Source organism: Camelus ferus, chromosome 13, assembly GCF_009834535.1.
Source record: "Camelus ferus isolate YT-003-E chromosome 13, BCGSAC_Cfer_1.0, whole genome shotgun sequence".
Taxonomy (NCBI): Eukaryota; Metazoa; Chordata; class Mammalia; order Artiodactyla; family Camelidae; genus Camelus; species Camelus ferus.
Genome location: NC_045708.1, coordinates 24,497,180 through 24,511,847, shown reverse-complemented (window position 1 = coordinate 24,511,847; position 14,668 = coordinate 24,497,180). Strand labels below are relative to the sequence as shown.

General features: G+C 48.1%; 2 protein-coding genes across 5 annotated transcripts; both read left to right on the top strand.

Annotated features, from left to right (window-relative positions):
• Positions 1 to 3,476: 3,476 nt before the first annotated feature.
• Positions 3,477 to 8,513, top strand: SMIM12 (small integral membrane protein 12). Of its 4 annotated transcripts, none has more exons than XM_014560587.2 (3): positions 3,477 to 3,629; positions 7,429 to 7,523; positions 7,600 to 8,513. In XM_014560587.2, the coding sequence occupies exon 3, from the start codon at positions 7,605 to 7,607 to the stop codon at positions 7,881 to 7,883; it is 279 nt and encodes a 92-aa protein (XP_014416073.1). In that variant the 5' UTR covers positions 3,477 to 3,629; positions 7,429 to 7,523; positions 7,600 to 7,604; the 3' UTR covers positions 7,884 to 8,513. The 4 variants fall into 4 exon arrangements, with proteins under 4 accessions (XP_014416073.1, XP_014416074.1, XP_032351782.1 ...); XM_014560586.2 differs by lacking the exon at positions 3,477 to 3,629 and adding an exon at positions 3,656 to 3,876; XM_014560588.2 differs by lacking the exon at positions 7,429 to 7,523 and having other exon boundaries at positions 3,478 to 3,629.
• On the top strand, positions 7,891 to 8,513 carry LOC102510458 (the record flags this gene model as incomplete). Its single annotated transcript, XM_032494805.1, is given in 5 exon segments — positions 7,891 to 7,999; positions 8,002 to 8,081; positions 8,084 to 8,159; positions 8,162 to 8,340; positions 8,342 to 8,513. Coding segments are annotated over 5 exon segments (534 nt in total), but the record flags the coding sequence as incomplete, so codon positions are not given.
• Positions 8,514 to 14,668: the final 6,155 nt, after the last annotated feature.

The window sequence follows — 14,668 nt, the reverse complement described above, 5'->3', positions numbered from 1 at the left end:
AAGCCATCTTTCCAGTCTTTGTGGTTGATGTGTCACCCTGAGGCAGGAGGAAAAGCCTTCCAAAGGAGTTAGCTGCCCTTGTAGGCCACACTGGACGAGCCAGTTCTTCTCATTCACTTATACAGCAAGTATTTATCAACACCCACTGTTGGCTCTGCCCAGCATCTGGGGGATAGCCCTGAACAGGTTGGTTTCTACTCTTACAGTGCTAACAGCCTTATGGGAAAAACAGACAAATAAGTAAGCAGTTACAGTATAGGGGTGAGTGCTGGAAAGATGACTAGGTATTAGCCATTGAAGGAGAGCTGGAGCTGGGAGGGATGTTCCAAGATCAGAGAACAGATGTGCAAAGGCCTGGAGGATAAAAGGCATTGGGAGTGCAGAGACTTGCTCATGCTGGGCTTTTGGGTCAGTGTGAGGAAGGTGGGCCTGGATCCTGAGGACCATGGGGAGCCATGGAAGGATTTTGAGCAGGAGAGTGGCACAGACATATTTTACAGGCTGGTTTGGAAGACCAGCTGAAAAGCAAGAGGTCATACACCCACACACACTCATAAGAGACCACTGGCAGGTGGAGAGGGCTCCCGTGTGATCTGAATTCCCAAAAGTGAATCAGGCTGGAGCTGATCCCAAGCAACTTCCTGGGACCTGTCCAAAACTTAGTGAATAGGTTCTTTGCCCTCAGATGAGTTTTTAACAAGTGAGCTAGGTGATTCTGATCGCAGCCAGGTTTGGGAACACTTAGATTGGATAAATGACCATTTCAAAGTTTCAACTAGAAATGCTCATTTGTCTGTTTCCCTTAGACTTGCCAAGTGAGGGGCTGGCTGGGCGACTTCACCTCCCTGAGGTTCAGTTTCCTCACCTCTACAATGGGGACCTGGGAGAGGTTTGAACCCGATGATACTCAGAACAATCCTAGCAGGTATTGTTATCATCACTGTTTTAAAGATGAGAAAACCAAGGCTTGGAGAGATTCAACAACTTACCCCAAATCATGTAGCCAGGAAGTGGCTGAGTCTAAGTTTAACCCCTACATTATACAGCTTTTGATGGGTCTCTGTTTTTTCCCAGAAACTGGGCCAGGTTTGCTGGATATGAGAATGGACATGGAGGAATAGGCAATGTCCACACCTGTGCACGCATCCTGCTACAGATGTGATGCCTAAAATCACCCTGCATGGGGCTGATATTGGGGGAATGGGAAGAGTCTCCATTGGGTGTGATGGCTCCAGAGTTGTACTGTGCTCCACGGACATGTGAAAGATTAGGGCCAGTCCCCCTGGTTGAGCTGCTCCCAGTCTGGCCTTAGCAAGGCACGTAAACAGAAAGATCCGGTGCAGAGGGAGGCCTGCTCTCCCAGAGGGGCTGAAGAGACCAGAGGAGGGAGCCTCTAGTGGCCAGTGAGTCTGGGAAATCTTTCAGTAAGAGGGGCCTTTTGAACTGGGCCTTGCAAGATGAATTAGAGTTTTGAATTTGGGGATGAGAAGACATTCATTTCAGGCAAAGGGACCAGTGTAGGTAAAGGCCTGTAATGGTGTGTGTTGGGGGGATGATGGGAAAGGTGACAAGCTAGGACAAGGGTAGAGAGGGAATAGAGGAGATGTGCCTGGAAGGGACCCAGGGCATTAAGCTGGAGATTTCAAGGTTTTATTTAAATTTTTGAAAGACTCTTTGGCCAACAGAAGAGAAATAGACAGTAGGAGACAATGGAAGGCAGGGAAGCCATTGAAGGAGTTGCCAAGGTGGTTCAGGTAAGAGATGGTGAAGAATTTGAGAGACATTCAGGAGGCAGAGGGACTATAAATTGGATCTGGAGAATAATGCAAAGATGAAGAGGCCTTGAGAATGTTTATCAGGTTTTTGGCTGAGTGAATAAGTAATGCCATAAACAGACATAGGGCATTACAGAAGGGAGAATATTAAACATACTGTGACCAATTACCGAGCACTTGAGGGGAATACCATGCACTGTGCTAAGCACTTTATACACATTAGGGGTTTAGTACTCAGAACAACCCAAGAAAGAGGGACTATAATTGTCTGTTTTTTTTTTTTTTTTTAAACAAAGAGCGTAAACAGCTTTTCTGAGATCAGCAGGCAGCAGGGTCGGATTTGAACCCACGACTCTCTGATTGTTAAGCCTGCGCTCTGGAGCCGCTCTCGGTTCTGCCTGACAGAACTGCTAGCCATCATCGCCTGAGACTCAGCTCAAGGGCAGGATCCCCTGGGGAGCCTTCTTGGATTCTTCTCTGTGTACTTGTGTCTACTCCTGTCATCACATTTCTTACACTCTATCCACATTTTGAAGACCCCTCTGCTTCTCCATCCTTCAGTCAGACAACTCCTGAGGGCAAAGATCGTCCCAGTCATTTTTGCATGCCCAGAGCTGAGCACATGTTAATTGGCTGACTGAATGCTAGTTATTCTAGGCAATTATGTTCCCTTCTCCTCTCTACATATTTAATTAGTGAACAAGTTCTGCTAATAATGATTTCCTACACTTTTCTTTATTTGTTTTCCTTTATTCCTTTCTCTCCTCCTCCAACTGCCAAAGCTTAGCACTGAGATCTTTGAGAGTGTATGAGATCTGGGAGATCATAGAGGAAAGGTAGATAACCCGATAATGCAATTCTTGAGTTTTCCTACTCAGATGTCCCTTAAGCTTGAAAAACAAGCCAGAACTACTTTGGGAAGGAAGGGTGGGAAGGGCATTCCAGGTAAATGAAAAAGTGTAAATAAAGGCACAGAGGTGTGAAACAGTTTGTCCTGAGTGGGGGAATAGGAGGGATTTAGCATGTGTTACTAAATATGCCTGGCTGAGACTAGTGGAATGAGGGTGGAAAGGCAGGGCTAGGTGGGGGCTTTATGATGCTTAAATTTTGGTGTTTTTTCCTATACGTGATAAAATGAACGTCTGTACAAGGCGCAGCGGGGATGGACACAGGGTGGGAGTGAATACTTGTACCTGAGGGGTTAAGTAAGACTTAGGTTTTACTGTATTTCAATTCTTTGTATGCTAACAATAGTACCATTTATTTCCCTGCTTGCTATGTGCCGGCATAGCACTTTGCATACCTCATCTCAACTAACTTTCGCAGCATCCCTTGAAACAGGTCTTTCTACCTTTATGCGTAAGAGGGAGAGAACGCTCAGACAGCTTAACGATGTTCCCAAGGTCACACAGCTAGAAAGCTATACAGAATCAGAGGAGTTCTTTAGAGTGCTAGGTTATACTCTGCTGAGACCTTCTCGAGGTCAAGGATCATGTCTTTTATTTTTGTGTGCTCAGACCTAGGTGTTAGAAGACGCCTAATAAACATCAGTTAAACATACGAACGCATGACCTTCCACTTTCTCCACGCGGAAGCCCTTGGTGAGGTCAGTGGGAAACCTCCTGGCCGGCAGGGGGCGCTGTACCTTCTCAGCGCATCGCGGCCCGTTGCGGTCGCTTACCTTCCCTGTCCTCCGGCTGGAGCTCAGCCAATCCCTGTGGTCCGAGAGAGCCGGCGCCTGTGGGCGGGGCCCCGGGGCAAGGCCCCGCGGGCCCCTGGGAGTGGCGGCGTCGGAGCTCCCAGCTCGCGGGCGGAGGGCGGGGTCCGGACGGAGGAGTGCGGGCAGCAGAGCAGGTGAGTGAGCGGTCGCTGCGGGCAGTCTCTCTCCTGGGGCGCCTGCCGGGCCGCCCGTTGCTATGGCGGCGGCTCCTGGCCTTGACCTCTGAGTTAGGTGCTGGCGAGCGTCCGCCCCGGCCTTGGCCAGGCCTGACGGTTCGCTCTCTTCCCGGGGCTCGTCGTCGTAGTCTGAGTGCCCTGCGGACACTGCGGCTCGGGCTTATCGGCCTCAGGCACGTGGGGGAGGACGCACGCTGACCAGGCGGTGAGCTTGGTGGAGTAGGGGGAGCGGGTCGGAAACCCAGAGGAGGGAGAAAGGCAGAACCTTGGACCCCGACCTCCTTGCGCTCTCACCCCTGGGCCTGACTCGAGTAACGGTCAAGATTGATTCTTCCACCCACTCAGGTCTCCCCTGCCCTTGTTAGCAATACTCAAATCTCGGACTGCGGCTTCGCGCGCGTCTCATTGGGCCTTGGGGGGCCCCGGCACAAGGGCAGGTTTCCCGGCAACCCATTTGACCTTTACCGGACGCTTGGGCTCCCACTGTGCGGGTCTGGAAATATGCGTGACAGTATTTGCCAGGCACTTTTGCCTTTTTCGTTTTGCTACCCTGGGGATGACTTGTTAGGAGTGTTTAAGTGGCCCAATGGGGGAAAAAAAAGTGTTTAGCTCGTAATCAGCAAAGGCCGGTGCTGTGTTCCTGCCGCTTTTTGAGGGTGGGTGGATGGATGACTTTGTGGTTTTACACTGGTGAGTTTCTTGAGCTGTCACTCATTCATTCAACAAACCTCCTGAGCACTTACTGCCAGGCGGGGTGGGAGGGGTGGTAGGTGGACAGGCCACAGTGGGGACGCACAAACATGGCCCTTGCCCTCTTGGAGCGTAAAGTGCTTCGACAAATGCAGACAAATGGGGCAGGTCAGCTCAATGTCTGACACAGAGAAAGTGGTTTTAAATGTTGAATAATTAATGAATGGATTAACTTATTTGGGAATGATTAAAATGTGAGTCCGACGACAGAGGGAGACCTTGTGCTGCGTGTGAGAGAGAATATTAGTCGTGGATTCATGCTTGATATATTTAAAGACGAATTGGAAATCCGAATGGAGAGTTGCTGTTAGGGAAAGTGTTTACTTTTAGAGAACTTGCTTGCAAGGTAGGAAAGAAAATGGAGGAATATTAGGGTTGAGATTCTTCAGAGGTGCCACTTTTAACAATTTCAGAAAGGTAATCTTATAATTTCACAAATCTCTGAGTGTAATCTTAGAGTCTTTGCAAAAAGGGAGGCTCTTCTAGGTGGTGGAATGCCAAGTTGATGGGGAAAAAATGCAGGAAGCTCTCCTCAAGTCCAGGATTTGGGCAGAAACCATACACCTATTTGCAGTGTGTTCTAGAAGGATCATAGGTGTTGAAGTTGGAGAAGCCTGGGTCCAAAACCTGTGGCTCTGTCCCTTCTGGTGATCTTGGGTAAGTTAAGGTAATGTTCCTGAGCCTTTGTGGCCTTCAACAAAAATCTGGGCTGCTAATTCCTACCTTATAGAGCTGTTGTGAAGATCAGATGATGACTAGTGTGTGAATTGTCCAGCATGGTGCCTGGTGCTAAGTCTTGGATCTGCTGCAGTTTTTTTCCCTGATGATAGTCCATTATAGTCTTGGGTCTATAACATGCTGGAATACCTCCATTCCAAATTCCAAAGAGAATTGGAGCCAAAGAGAGAGGGAGAAAATCATCTCATCTTTCGTGAGGTTTTGATTGTTTACTTTAGACTGGATAGCTGAGTTGGAGAAATAACTTACACAGAAGGAATGATCATTCTAGACTTCTGGGCAAGTTACTTAACCCTCGATAATACCATCTACACTACAGAGTGGACATGGGGATTAGAGGAGATAGTATATAAGTGCTTAGCCCAAGCCAGGGACATAATAAGTGCTCAATAAATGGAGCGACCACTAGTAGGATAATTGTGAATAGTCTTTGATGGTTGTTAATAGTGATAATAATCATTTGAGACTAAATGGCCATTTGAGTGACCTAATTTATGCATTTTAACATTATTTTGGTGTTGTCTTACTTCATTTCAGGAAGCCCTGGGGCCATTCCACTTCTGTTTTTCTGCCATGGCTTGTGCAATGGTTTTTGTCTTTGTTTTTGTTTCTTTTTAAGTATAGTCAGTTTACAGTGTTGTGTCAACTTCTGGTGTACAGCACAATGCTTCAGTAATACATGTATATATGTATATTCATTTTCATATTCTTTTTCACTGTAAGCTACTACAAGATATTGAATATAGTTCCCTGTGCTATACAGTATAAACTTGTTTATCTATTTTATTTATACCAGTCAGTATCTGTGAATCTTGACCTCCCAGTTTATCCCTTCCCACCCCCTTTCTCCCCTGGTAACCATAAGTTTGTTTTCTGTGTCTGTGAGTTCATTTGTCTGTTTTTTTTTTTTCAGATTCCACATATGAGTGATACTGTATGGTATTTTTCTTTCTCTTTCTGGCTTACCTCACTTAGAATGACATTCTCCAGGTCCATCCATATTGCTGCAAATGGCATTATTTTATTATTTTTTATGGCTAAGTAGTAGTCCATTGTATAAATATACCACAGCTTCTTAATCCACTCGTCTGTTGATGGACATTTAGGTTGTTTCCATGTCTTGGCTATTGTAAATAGTGCTGCTGTGAACATTGGGGTGCATGTGTCTTTTTGAATTAAGGTTCCTTCTGGATATATGCCCAGGAGTGGGATTGCTGGGTCATATAGTAAGTCTATTTTTAATCTTTTGAGGAATCTCCATATTGTTTTCCACAATGGCCGCACCAGACTGCATTCCCACCAGCTGTGTAGGAGGGTTCCCTTTTCTCCACACCCTCTCCAGCATTTATCTTTTGTGGACTTTTGAATGATGGCCATTATGAGTGGTGTGCGGTGATACCTCATTGTAGTTTTGATTTGTATTTCTCTGATAATTAGTGATATTGAGCATTTTTTCATATGCCTATTCGCCATTTGTATGTCTTCATTGGAGAATTGCTTGTTTAGGTGTTCTGCCCATTTTTGGATTGGGTTGTTTGTTTTTTCTTTTTAAGTCATATGAGCTGTTTATATATTCTAGAAATGAAGCCCTTTTCAGTCTCATCTCTTGCAAATATTTTCTCCCATTCTGTAGGTTGTCATTTTGTTTTGCTTATGGTTGCAATGGTTTTTAAACATAGAATTTTCAAGTCCTAGCATGTCCAGAGTATGTGTAATGGGTGGGTGATATTTTTAGGAGCTTATTATGCAAATATGAGGATATGGCTTTGGTTAAAGGCAGTGTGTTTTGAAAGGGCTTTGGCCAACAGATTTGTAAAGTATGGGTTCATCTTGTTAGAAAAGTCATGTTCAGAATAGGAAAAAACCACTATCTATCCATCTAAAATCTAGAATGGCTGCGTACTGGATTGGGGTTTGGCCTGCTTAAGTATGCTCCTTATTATTTATGTGAGACAAAGGAACTACTTCTCATTATCCAGGAGCTGGAAGACCCACCATGGGATTGTTCATGGTGGGAAAAGGGCTGCTGGCTCTGCTCATGGAGCGGTCGTGTAGAGGAGAGAAAGTCTCTTACTCACTCTTGAAATGTTGGCAAATTGTGCAGGGAGGTCCTGGGGTTGACAGCAGGTGTGAAGCTTTACTAGGTACGGCTCAGGGGGCCTCTTGTGGGGAATACTGCCACATGTGGTTGCATAATTGTCAAAGAGTGCAGTACATAAAATAGATTCTCCCCTCTTACCTAACAATTGAATCTTTTGAAATCTTCTAGATTGTTTCAGGGACCCAACTGTTGCATAAAGCAAGGTACCCTCTTGCATTGCTCTACCTGAGGTGGATGCTCGGTAAATTGTGCCAGGCTGCCTGGTAAGTGGAGAGCCCAGGTGGGTTGTGTGTATTTGGTGGGAAGGGGCCCCTCATGCTGCCTTGTGCTCTTCTGCAGATGTCATGTGGCCTGTGCTTTGGACCGTGGTGCGTACCTATGCTCCCTATGTCACATTTCCTGTGGCCTTCGTGGTCGGGGCTGTGGGCTACCACCTGGAATGGTTCATCAGGGGAAAGGATCCCCAGCCTGTGGAGGAGGAGAAGAGCATCTCAGAGCGCCGGGAGGACCGCAAGCTGGATGAGCTGCTAGGCAAGGACCACACCCAGGTGGTGAGCCTTAAGGACAAACTGGAATTTGCCCCCAAAGCTGTCCTGAACAGAAACCGCCCGGAGAAGAATTAATGGAGGACACAGGGCCCTCTGGGTCCCTCTGTGGGCCGTGACTGGTCTCGCCACCATGTGGACCCAGCCGCAGAACCCACATCTGATTTGCTTTATTGCTTCTTCTGGTCCCTCCCACACTGGCTGCTCTGCTATGGCCAGGCAGACACAATAGTCACTGAGGGGCCGGTGGAAAGGAAGACCGTGAGGGTTCTGGCCTGAAGGCTGCATCTGCGGGATGGTGGCCACAACTGCTCAGGCTTCTGTGCTGCTGGGAGGAGAGTTATGAAGTGAACATTGCTGTCAGTCCCCGTGGGGAGACAGATTGGCCTCAAGTGGGAGGGGCTGGGATTGGGGTGATGCCTCTAGGAGGGATACCTACATGCCTCCTTCTGGTTTGCACTGGGAAGAGCTCAGAAATCTACCTGGCTCCCTTAACTAGCTTGGCCTGTCCTTTGTGCTCATTCTCCCTGACATCCTGTCCTGTCAGCTTAGGAAGAGGATTCCCTCGGGAAGGAAAGCCGTTTCCTATTCTTGGGAGCCCAGGCTGTTCACCTTGGGACAGGTGAATTTGCTTGAAAACAATCACCATCTTTCACCCCCCCATCACTGTATAGTGCAAAACTTGATTAAAGTGATGTCTGAGAACCATATCGATCTAATCCTATCTTCCAGGTGGTGTTTGGGGTCTCCTTAGGAGTTATCCAAGTGTAGGCATCTCAGAGAAGGAGAATATTGGCCTTTAACTAAGGAATTCGGGGCCCTGGAAGCGCAAGTTCCCAAGAGCCTTTTTAACATGATAACAAGAGGCTTATAAGACCGTTCAAAGTCTAAATTAGAGTAGACCAGGATGCTTAACAGTTGCTATCAGATTTTCCAAGTTCATATACAACACACGTATACACACACTTCCCTGAAAAAAGTAGTATGTGTACATTAAAGAACATTTGGTAAGGATTTAAAAAACCCACACTCTGAGGGCTCTAATAGAGAAAGTTAGAAAGTTAACATTTTGGTATCTTTCACTAATTCCTGGGCTGTTTTTTTAGATAGTTATCACTACTGTACATTTAATTTTATATTCTTTTTCACAGTGTTTCATATCATAATCATTTTTCCATTTTATCACATGGTCTTCATAATCCTAGTTGTTTCTAATAGCTACGTAATTGCCCGTCAAGTGGAAACACAGCATAGTTTGTTTCTAGCAGTTTCCCTATTGCTGGACATTTGGGTTGTTTCTGGTTGTTCACTAGGAGAAATACTTCAAAGAGTATCTTTATAAAGCGTTTCCTGCATTTTGGACTAAGTAGTAGGACTAGTAAGTGGCATTTTGGATGAAATAGGACAGTTTTAAGGGTCTTGATGCATAATACTAAATGTCTTTCCTAAAAATGTTGTTGGTGGGTTTGGAAGGGGTGAGAGTGGAGAGCAGACCTATTGCCTCATGAGTCAACTGACCTTTAACCTGAGTGAGCAAAGGCAAGTAATGAGCAGCTGATGAAGAACAAACTACTTTAAAGTGGGGAGGGTGTTTGCCCTGCTACCTGTCTCAGGATCTGAAGTCTGATCTCAGGATCTTAACAGGTAGATGAAGGTAGAATTCCCGAACAGGTGGAGATGCTGGCTGTGGAGGCGGAGGAGCTGAGGGGATGTGGAAGGGATGGGCAGGGAAGAAGGGGGCAAGTCAGTGGCTTCTCCATTGAGGCCTAGTGGGAACGTTGAAATGAACTGCTGTTGCTTCTCAGGGAATAAATCTGATGGGAACTGTGGGGAAGCAGTGTTCACTGTTGGCTGCTGAAGGAAGGATGAGGTTTCTGGTTCTGAAAGGATTGGCTAAGCTCAGCTTGTTTATGGCTCAGGCTGGCCCGCAGCCCTCATCGGCAGACCAGTGCTGCCCCCTTGTGGCAGTCCTGAGTATGACCCAGCCCGAATCCCTTCCCTGGGCTAAACGCAAGAGTAGCAAACTCGCCATGGAAGTCAGTGGGTTGGCTCATGGCTTAAATGAGCCGCCAGGCAGAGGGCTGGAAAGCACAGGCCTACCTGAAGGGGGCAGTAGTTCTGCAGCTTCTTCCAGTTTGTGCTGCTTGCCCAGTGATACCAGATTTTTTGGGGCCCCCCACAACAAGGTACTAGAAATTGTTTTGTGTGTGTGTGCGTGTAAACTTCTGATTTTCAAATGTTGACAACTTACTTAAAAAAAATTTTAAGCATGCTAACATACCCATGGGGTTAATTTGACACAGTGGCTGCCAATTTGCCACCTCTCAAACTGCCCCTTGCCTTCTAATGAAATCTGAGAGAGGCCTTGTTTTGAAGCCATCTCTCAACTGTGGCAAACATTAGATCCCAGGATTGGTTTCCCTTGAAACATTTTTGGGCATTCTGCACATATGTAGTTTAATATCAGCCTAAGCAAAACATTAGAGGACAGAAAACCTACAGAAGTAACACCAAAAAAGTTTTCCCACAGACTGAGTCATTTTTGGAGTTCCAGATATTTAAGAATAACCCTGTCACCGCTAATGTGTCTCCTCCCAGTGCCCGGCGGAGGAAGCCCTATCTTTGGAAATCCAAGTTGCTGCCCTTTTCCAGACTCTACTCTGTGCCCCCTTTAAATAACTGTATTTCTGAGGGCTTGCCTTCAGTGAATTTCTGCCTCCAGCAAGTCTGTTAATATTCTCCATCGGGTCTCTCTTTCCCGTGGGCCGCGGGGGGGGGCTGGGAGATCGTGCACACTTTCTGCTCGGGTGACTTAAGTAGCAGGGTTTCTGTGGACGCAGCACAGGCAGGCCAGGCTTGCTGGGCCTGTCCAGGGCACGGACTGGTTTTCTTCCACACGTGCTGATTCACTCTGGAGGCATGTGAGCCTCTTTTTGGATTGGCCCCGCAGCCACGATTCCCTGAAACATTAGGAAGTAGATGTGCTTGGGGCTTTCTGCCTGCCACCCCACCCTCGGGTCTCTTCCCGGCCCAGCGATAGTGGTGGCTTTAGAGCAGCGTTATCCTGTCTGTGCACAGCAGGGGTCACTTCTCTGCCCTCAGCAGCCAGTGTCTGGTGCTTTTCCACTCTCTCTCGAGCCTTTCCTGTGCCTGTTGCTGTGTTAGCATAAGTCAGCTGGGCAGCCGCCAGGACAGGCCTGTCAGGGGGCCCTTTGACTCCTGTCTGCTTCCCTGGGCCCTGAACCTGTGAGGCTGTCAGCTGATCAGAACCATGGGATTAGGTCCCCAGAGTCACTCGGGAGCCAGGCAGTGAAAGTGAAAAGGCTCGTGCCTTGCCTCACTTTTCCTTTTCCACTTGGGTTGGGTCTCCAGGCGCTTGTAGAGCAGTGAGCCAGGGTGGGGTGGGAGAGTGCAAATCAGGTGGATTCTAGAGTCTGGCAGATGTAGGAATACGGCCTAAGCAGGTAACTGAGTGACCTTGGCCAAGTCACATGGTCTTTCTGAGCCTCTGTTACCAGTTTTCCTCATCTGTAAAACAGGGATAAGAATACCTAGTTTTGTTGGGTTGTTGCAAAGCTAAGGTAATGTAAGTAAAGTTCTTAGCAGTGTCCATAGCAATAAGTAGGTGCTCGATAAATGTTGGCTGCTTTGGTTTTATTGCAGGAAAAAGTTGTATGTATCCTTGTGATCCTGGTGAGTGGGGGCCCAGAGGGGAGAGCAGCTTTGACTGGGAGAGTGATCACTGGGACCAGCACAGGCCTGATGGTTGAGGGCTTCTTCAGAGTATTTTACAGGAAGCACTGCCTTGCGTAAGAACCAGGCTGGCAGGGGGCAGTGCAGGCTTCAGACCTGCGTTGCTCAGTAGTGGTGCTGCCGGGGCTGCAAGGTCAGGGACAAGAAGTGGGCAGCGAGGTGCTGGGGGACTCCCGAGACTGTCATGCATCGGAGTGGGAAGAGCAGAGAGCCTCAGACTTGGAGGCAAGAGGACTGGGTGGCTGGGGACATGCCCCTTCACCTCTAGGCCTTGGTGTCCCCGACACTATCATGCTCTCTGCTGTAGTGTGAAGAGGGAGAAACCAGCTGAGAGGGTGCTTCAGAAACGTGCAAGAGCCGTTATGCCCCCGTGAGGCCTCGCTCTTACCCAGCTGGGATGGCGGCCATGTGAATAATGGAATGGACATAAATGCTCCTTTTTATTCTTTTTCTGAACTGTCTCTCAAAAGTATTTGCTAGATAGAAGTCTTTGGGGAATCAGCTTTAAGAGTAAAGAGGAGTGTCGGGGGGAAGGTATAGCTCAGTGGTGGAGTGCATGCCTATCATACGCGAGGTTCTGGGTTCAATCCCCAGTACCTGCATCAAAAAAATAAGTAAGTAAACCTAATTACCTCCCCTGGCCAAAAAAGAAAAAAAAAGAGTAAACAGGAGTAATTAGTAATTAGTGTGTATTATTTTGCATCCTGTTCCAGTGGTGCCTTGATGTACTTAAAAACAGTTTATTCTTTTTGAGTTAAATTGGTTAACATTAGTTATCTGTTTATCAAATCCTTTTCACATAATGCAAAGATAAACCCTGGCTTTGTTTTCTGTTTAAAAATTCCAAATGGGTCCTCCAAATATTTCTGAGCTTTTTTAAACATCTTTGCTGTTATCCCAGAAAGGGCGGTTCTTTCTAGAAGAGCCTAAAGTCCTTTGTGCCCTTATGTCCCTCTCTTCTGCCCCTATTCCCTCCTGGCTCCTCTGTCCACTTCTGTTTGCTTCCAGGTCTGAGCTGCCAGGAGCAGCTGGAGAATTTTGCATAACTGTGTTGTCTGGCGCTCTCCACTTCTGGGTTCTGGATGCAACCTTCAGGGTGATTTTTTTTTTTAAACTGAGCTCCCCAAGTCCTCAGCCCATCCCTGCACTCATTGTAGCTCTTGCTGCTTGCTGTCCACCTCCACCACGACGGTGCTGAAGCCAGTTTGGCTAAAAGCCTTAGTGATTGCAAATCTCGGGCCCTCGTTTGGTCCCAGTCATGCTCGAGTGCTTGCAGCGTCCAGTACTCTTCGTGGAACTCTGTCTTGACATCACTACCACCTCAGTTTCTTTTTCTAGTTCTCTCCTCTGCCGCCGCTACCTCCTGGTCTCCTAACTTTGAGTGTTCTTCCGGCTTCATCCTTGGCTGTGTTCTTGCTGAGCCGTTTTAGTCTCGCCTGTGGCTTCAGCCCCCAGCTCTGTCTGCCTCGAGTATTCCCAGGTGTCATCTCTAGTTGTGAATTTCCCCCCAGGTCCTGGGTCACTCTCTGAAACAGCTCACTGTGCATCTCCTAGATTTCCCATGGAGGATGATGGTGAAGAGTGTTGACCTGGATTTGAAACTTAACTCTGTCATCTAGTTGTGTGACCAGAAAAACCAGTTCACTTTTCTAAGCATTGTCCGTACAATGGGGATGATTCTCATGAAGACTGAGAGTGTTTGTAAAACACCTGGCATGGTGTCTGGCATAGACTCCGTCTCCTCTCACCTGTTTCTTGGGTATGTCTGTCCGCCCCCTCCCCCTCTCATGGGTTCCATCACCAGCCTGTGGGGACCCACTCCTTTATCTGGAATTCATCCTGTTCTCCATCTCATTCCCGGCTTCAGGCCCTTGTCATCTCTTACCTCAAGTTTTGGTGTCTTCCTGAAACTTACCATTCTGGCCAGCATTTTCGTTCTAAAACACATCTTTGGTGAGATCACTCCTTAAAGACCCCCATGGCTTCTCTCCCAAGGCCCCTTGTGTGCCATGCTGGTGCTTCCAGTGTCTGGCCCCAGCCTCCCTCCCATCATCCCCAGGACAGAACCTAGTTTTTGCCATTTCCTGAACGTGTCATGCTTATTCAAATCCTGATGCCTCTGTGTGCACCGTGCATTGGGCCTCCTTGCGCACCGTGCATTGGGCCTCCTCGGGTACCTGTGAACTATTACACTCCTAGACAGAGTGCGTGGGCACATGCCCACTCCCTGCAGCAGAGACTGCCATTCCATCTGCTTCTCTAGCCCTGTTAGCCCTGTGTTCGCTCTCCTGCTGCAGCATTTACACGGGCACTGTGAGGGGCGTGTGTCTGTCCCGGTCCAGGCTGTGAGTTCCTTGAGGGCAGGGACCAAGTCTTACCCTGCCCCTTGCAGAGGGCCTCGCACAGAGTCATTTTCAATACATGTTGAGTGAATTAAGAGGCCCCTGAGTGTGATTCTGGGATGGAGCAGGTCCTGGGGCTGGGTGTGGTAGTGGGGCTCCCAGGTATGTGCTTTGAGCTGATGGTGCCTGTGTTGTGCTACAGCTTTGCCTTCCCCAAGGCTGGTCATGAGCTAAACCAAGAGAAACCACTGGCTTCATTTTCCCAGGGGAAGTGGGGCTTGGACAGAGGGCAGGCTTTCCCCACTGGGTAGGACCTGGACCAGCAGAGCCCATGATGAATTTGACCTTGATGACTTTGCAGTGGGGAACAATGTCCTCAGGAAGGCATTCAGGAAGCCCTTCGTGTAGTAGTGATCAAAGCTGTGCAGCAGCTCAGCAGGGTGAATGGGAGCCCTCCAAGGAGCCCGGTGGGGCCCTGGGTCAGAGCCCAAGGAACCACTTAATGCCTTTTCCAGGTGGGGTTCTCCCTCGGGCCTCAGCAGACCCCTGGGTGAACCCTGTGGAACATGGAAATCCTGGGAAGGCGTCAATGCCTGGGAATCCGAGGGAGCCGCTGCTTCTTGAGTGTCTCTGCTCTGTCTCCATTATCCCCCTAGTGCCTTCCCTCTGGCCTCGGCTGGTAGGTAAGGCAGGAAGGAGCCTGGAAAACTGGGATGGAGCACGCTTTGGTGTCCTCATTTCCTCAAGGAGCTGGAGTAAAATGTCTCG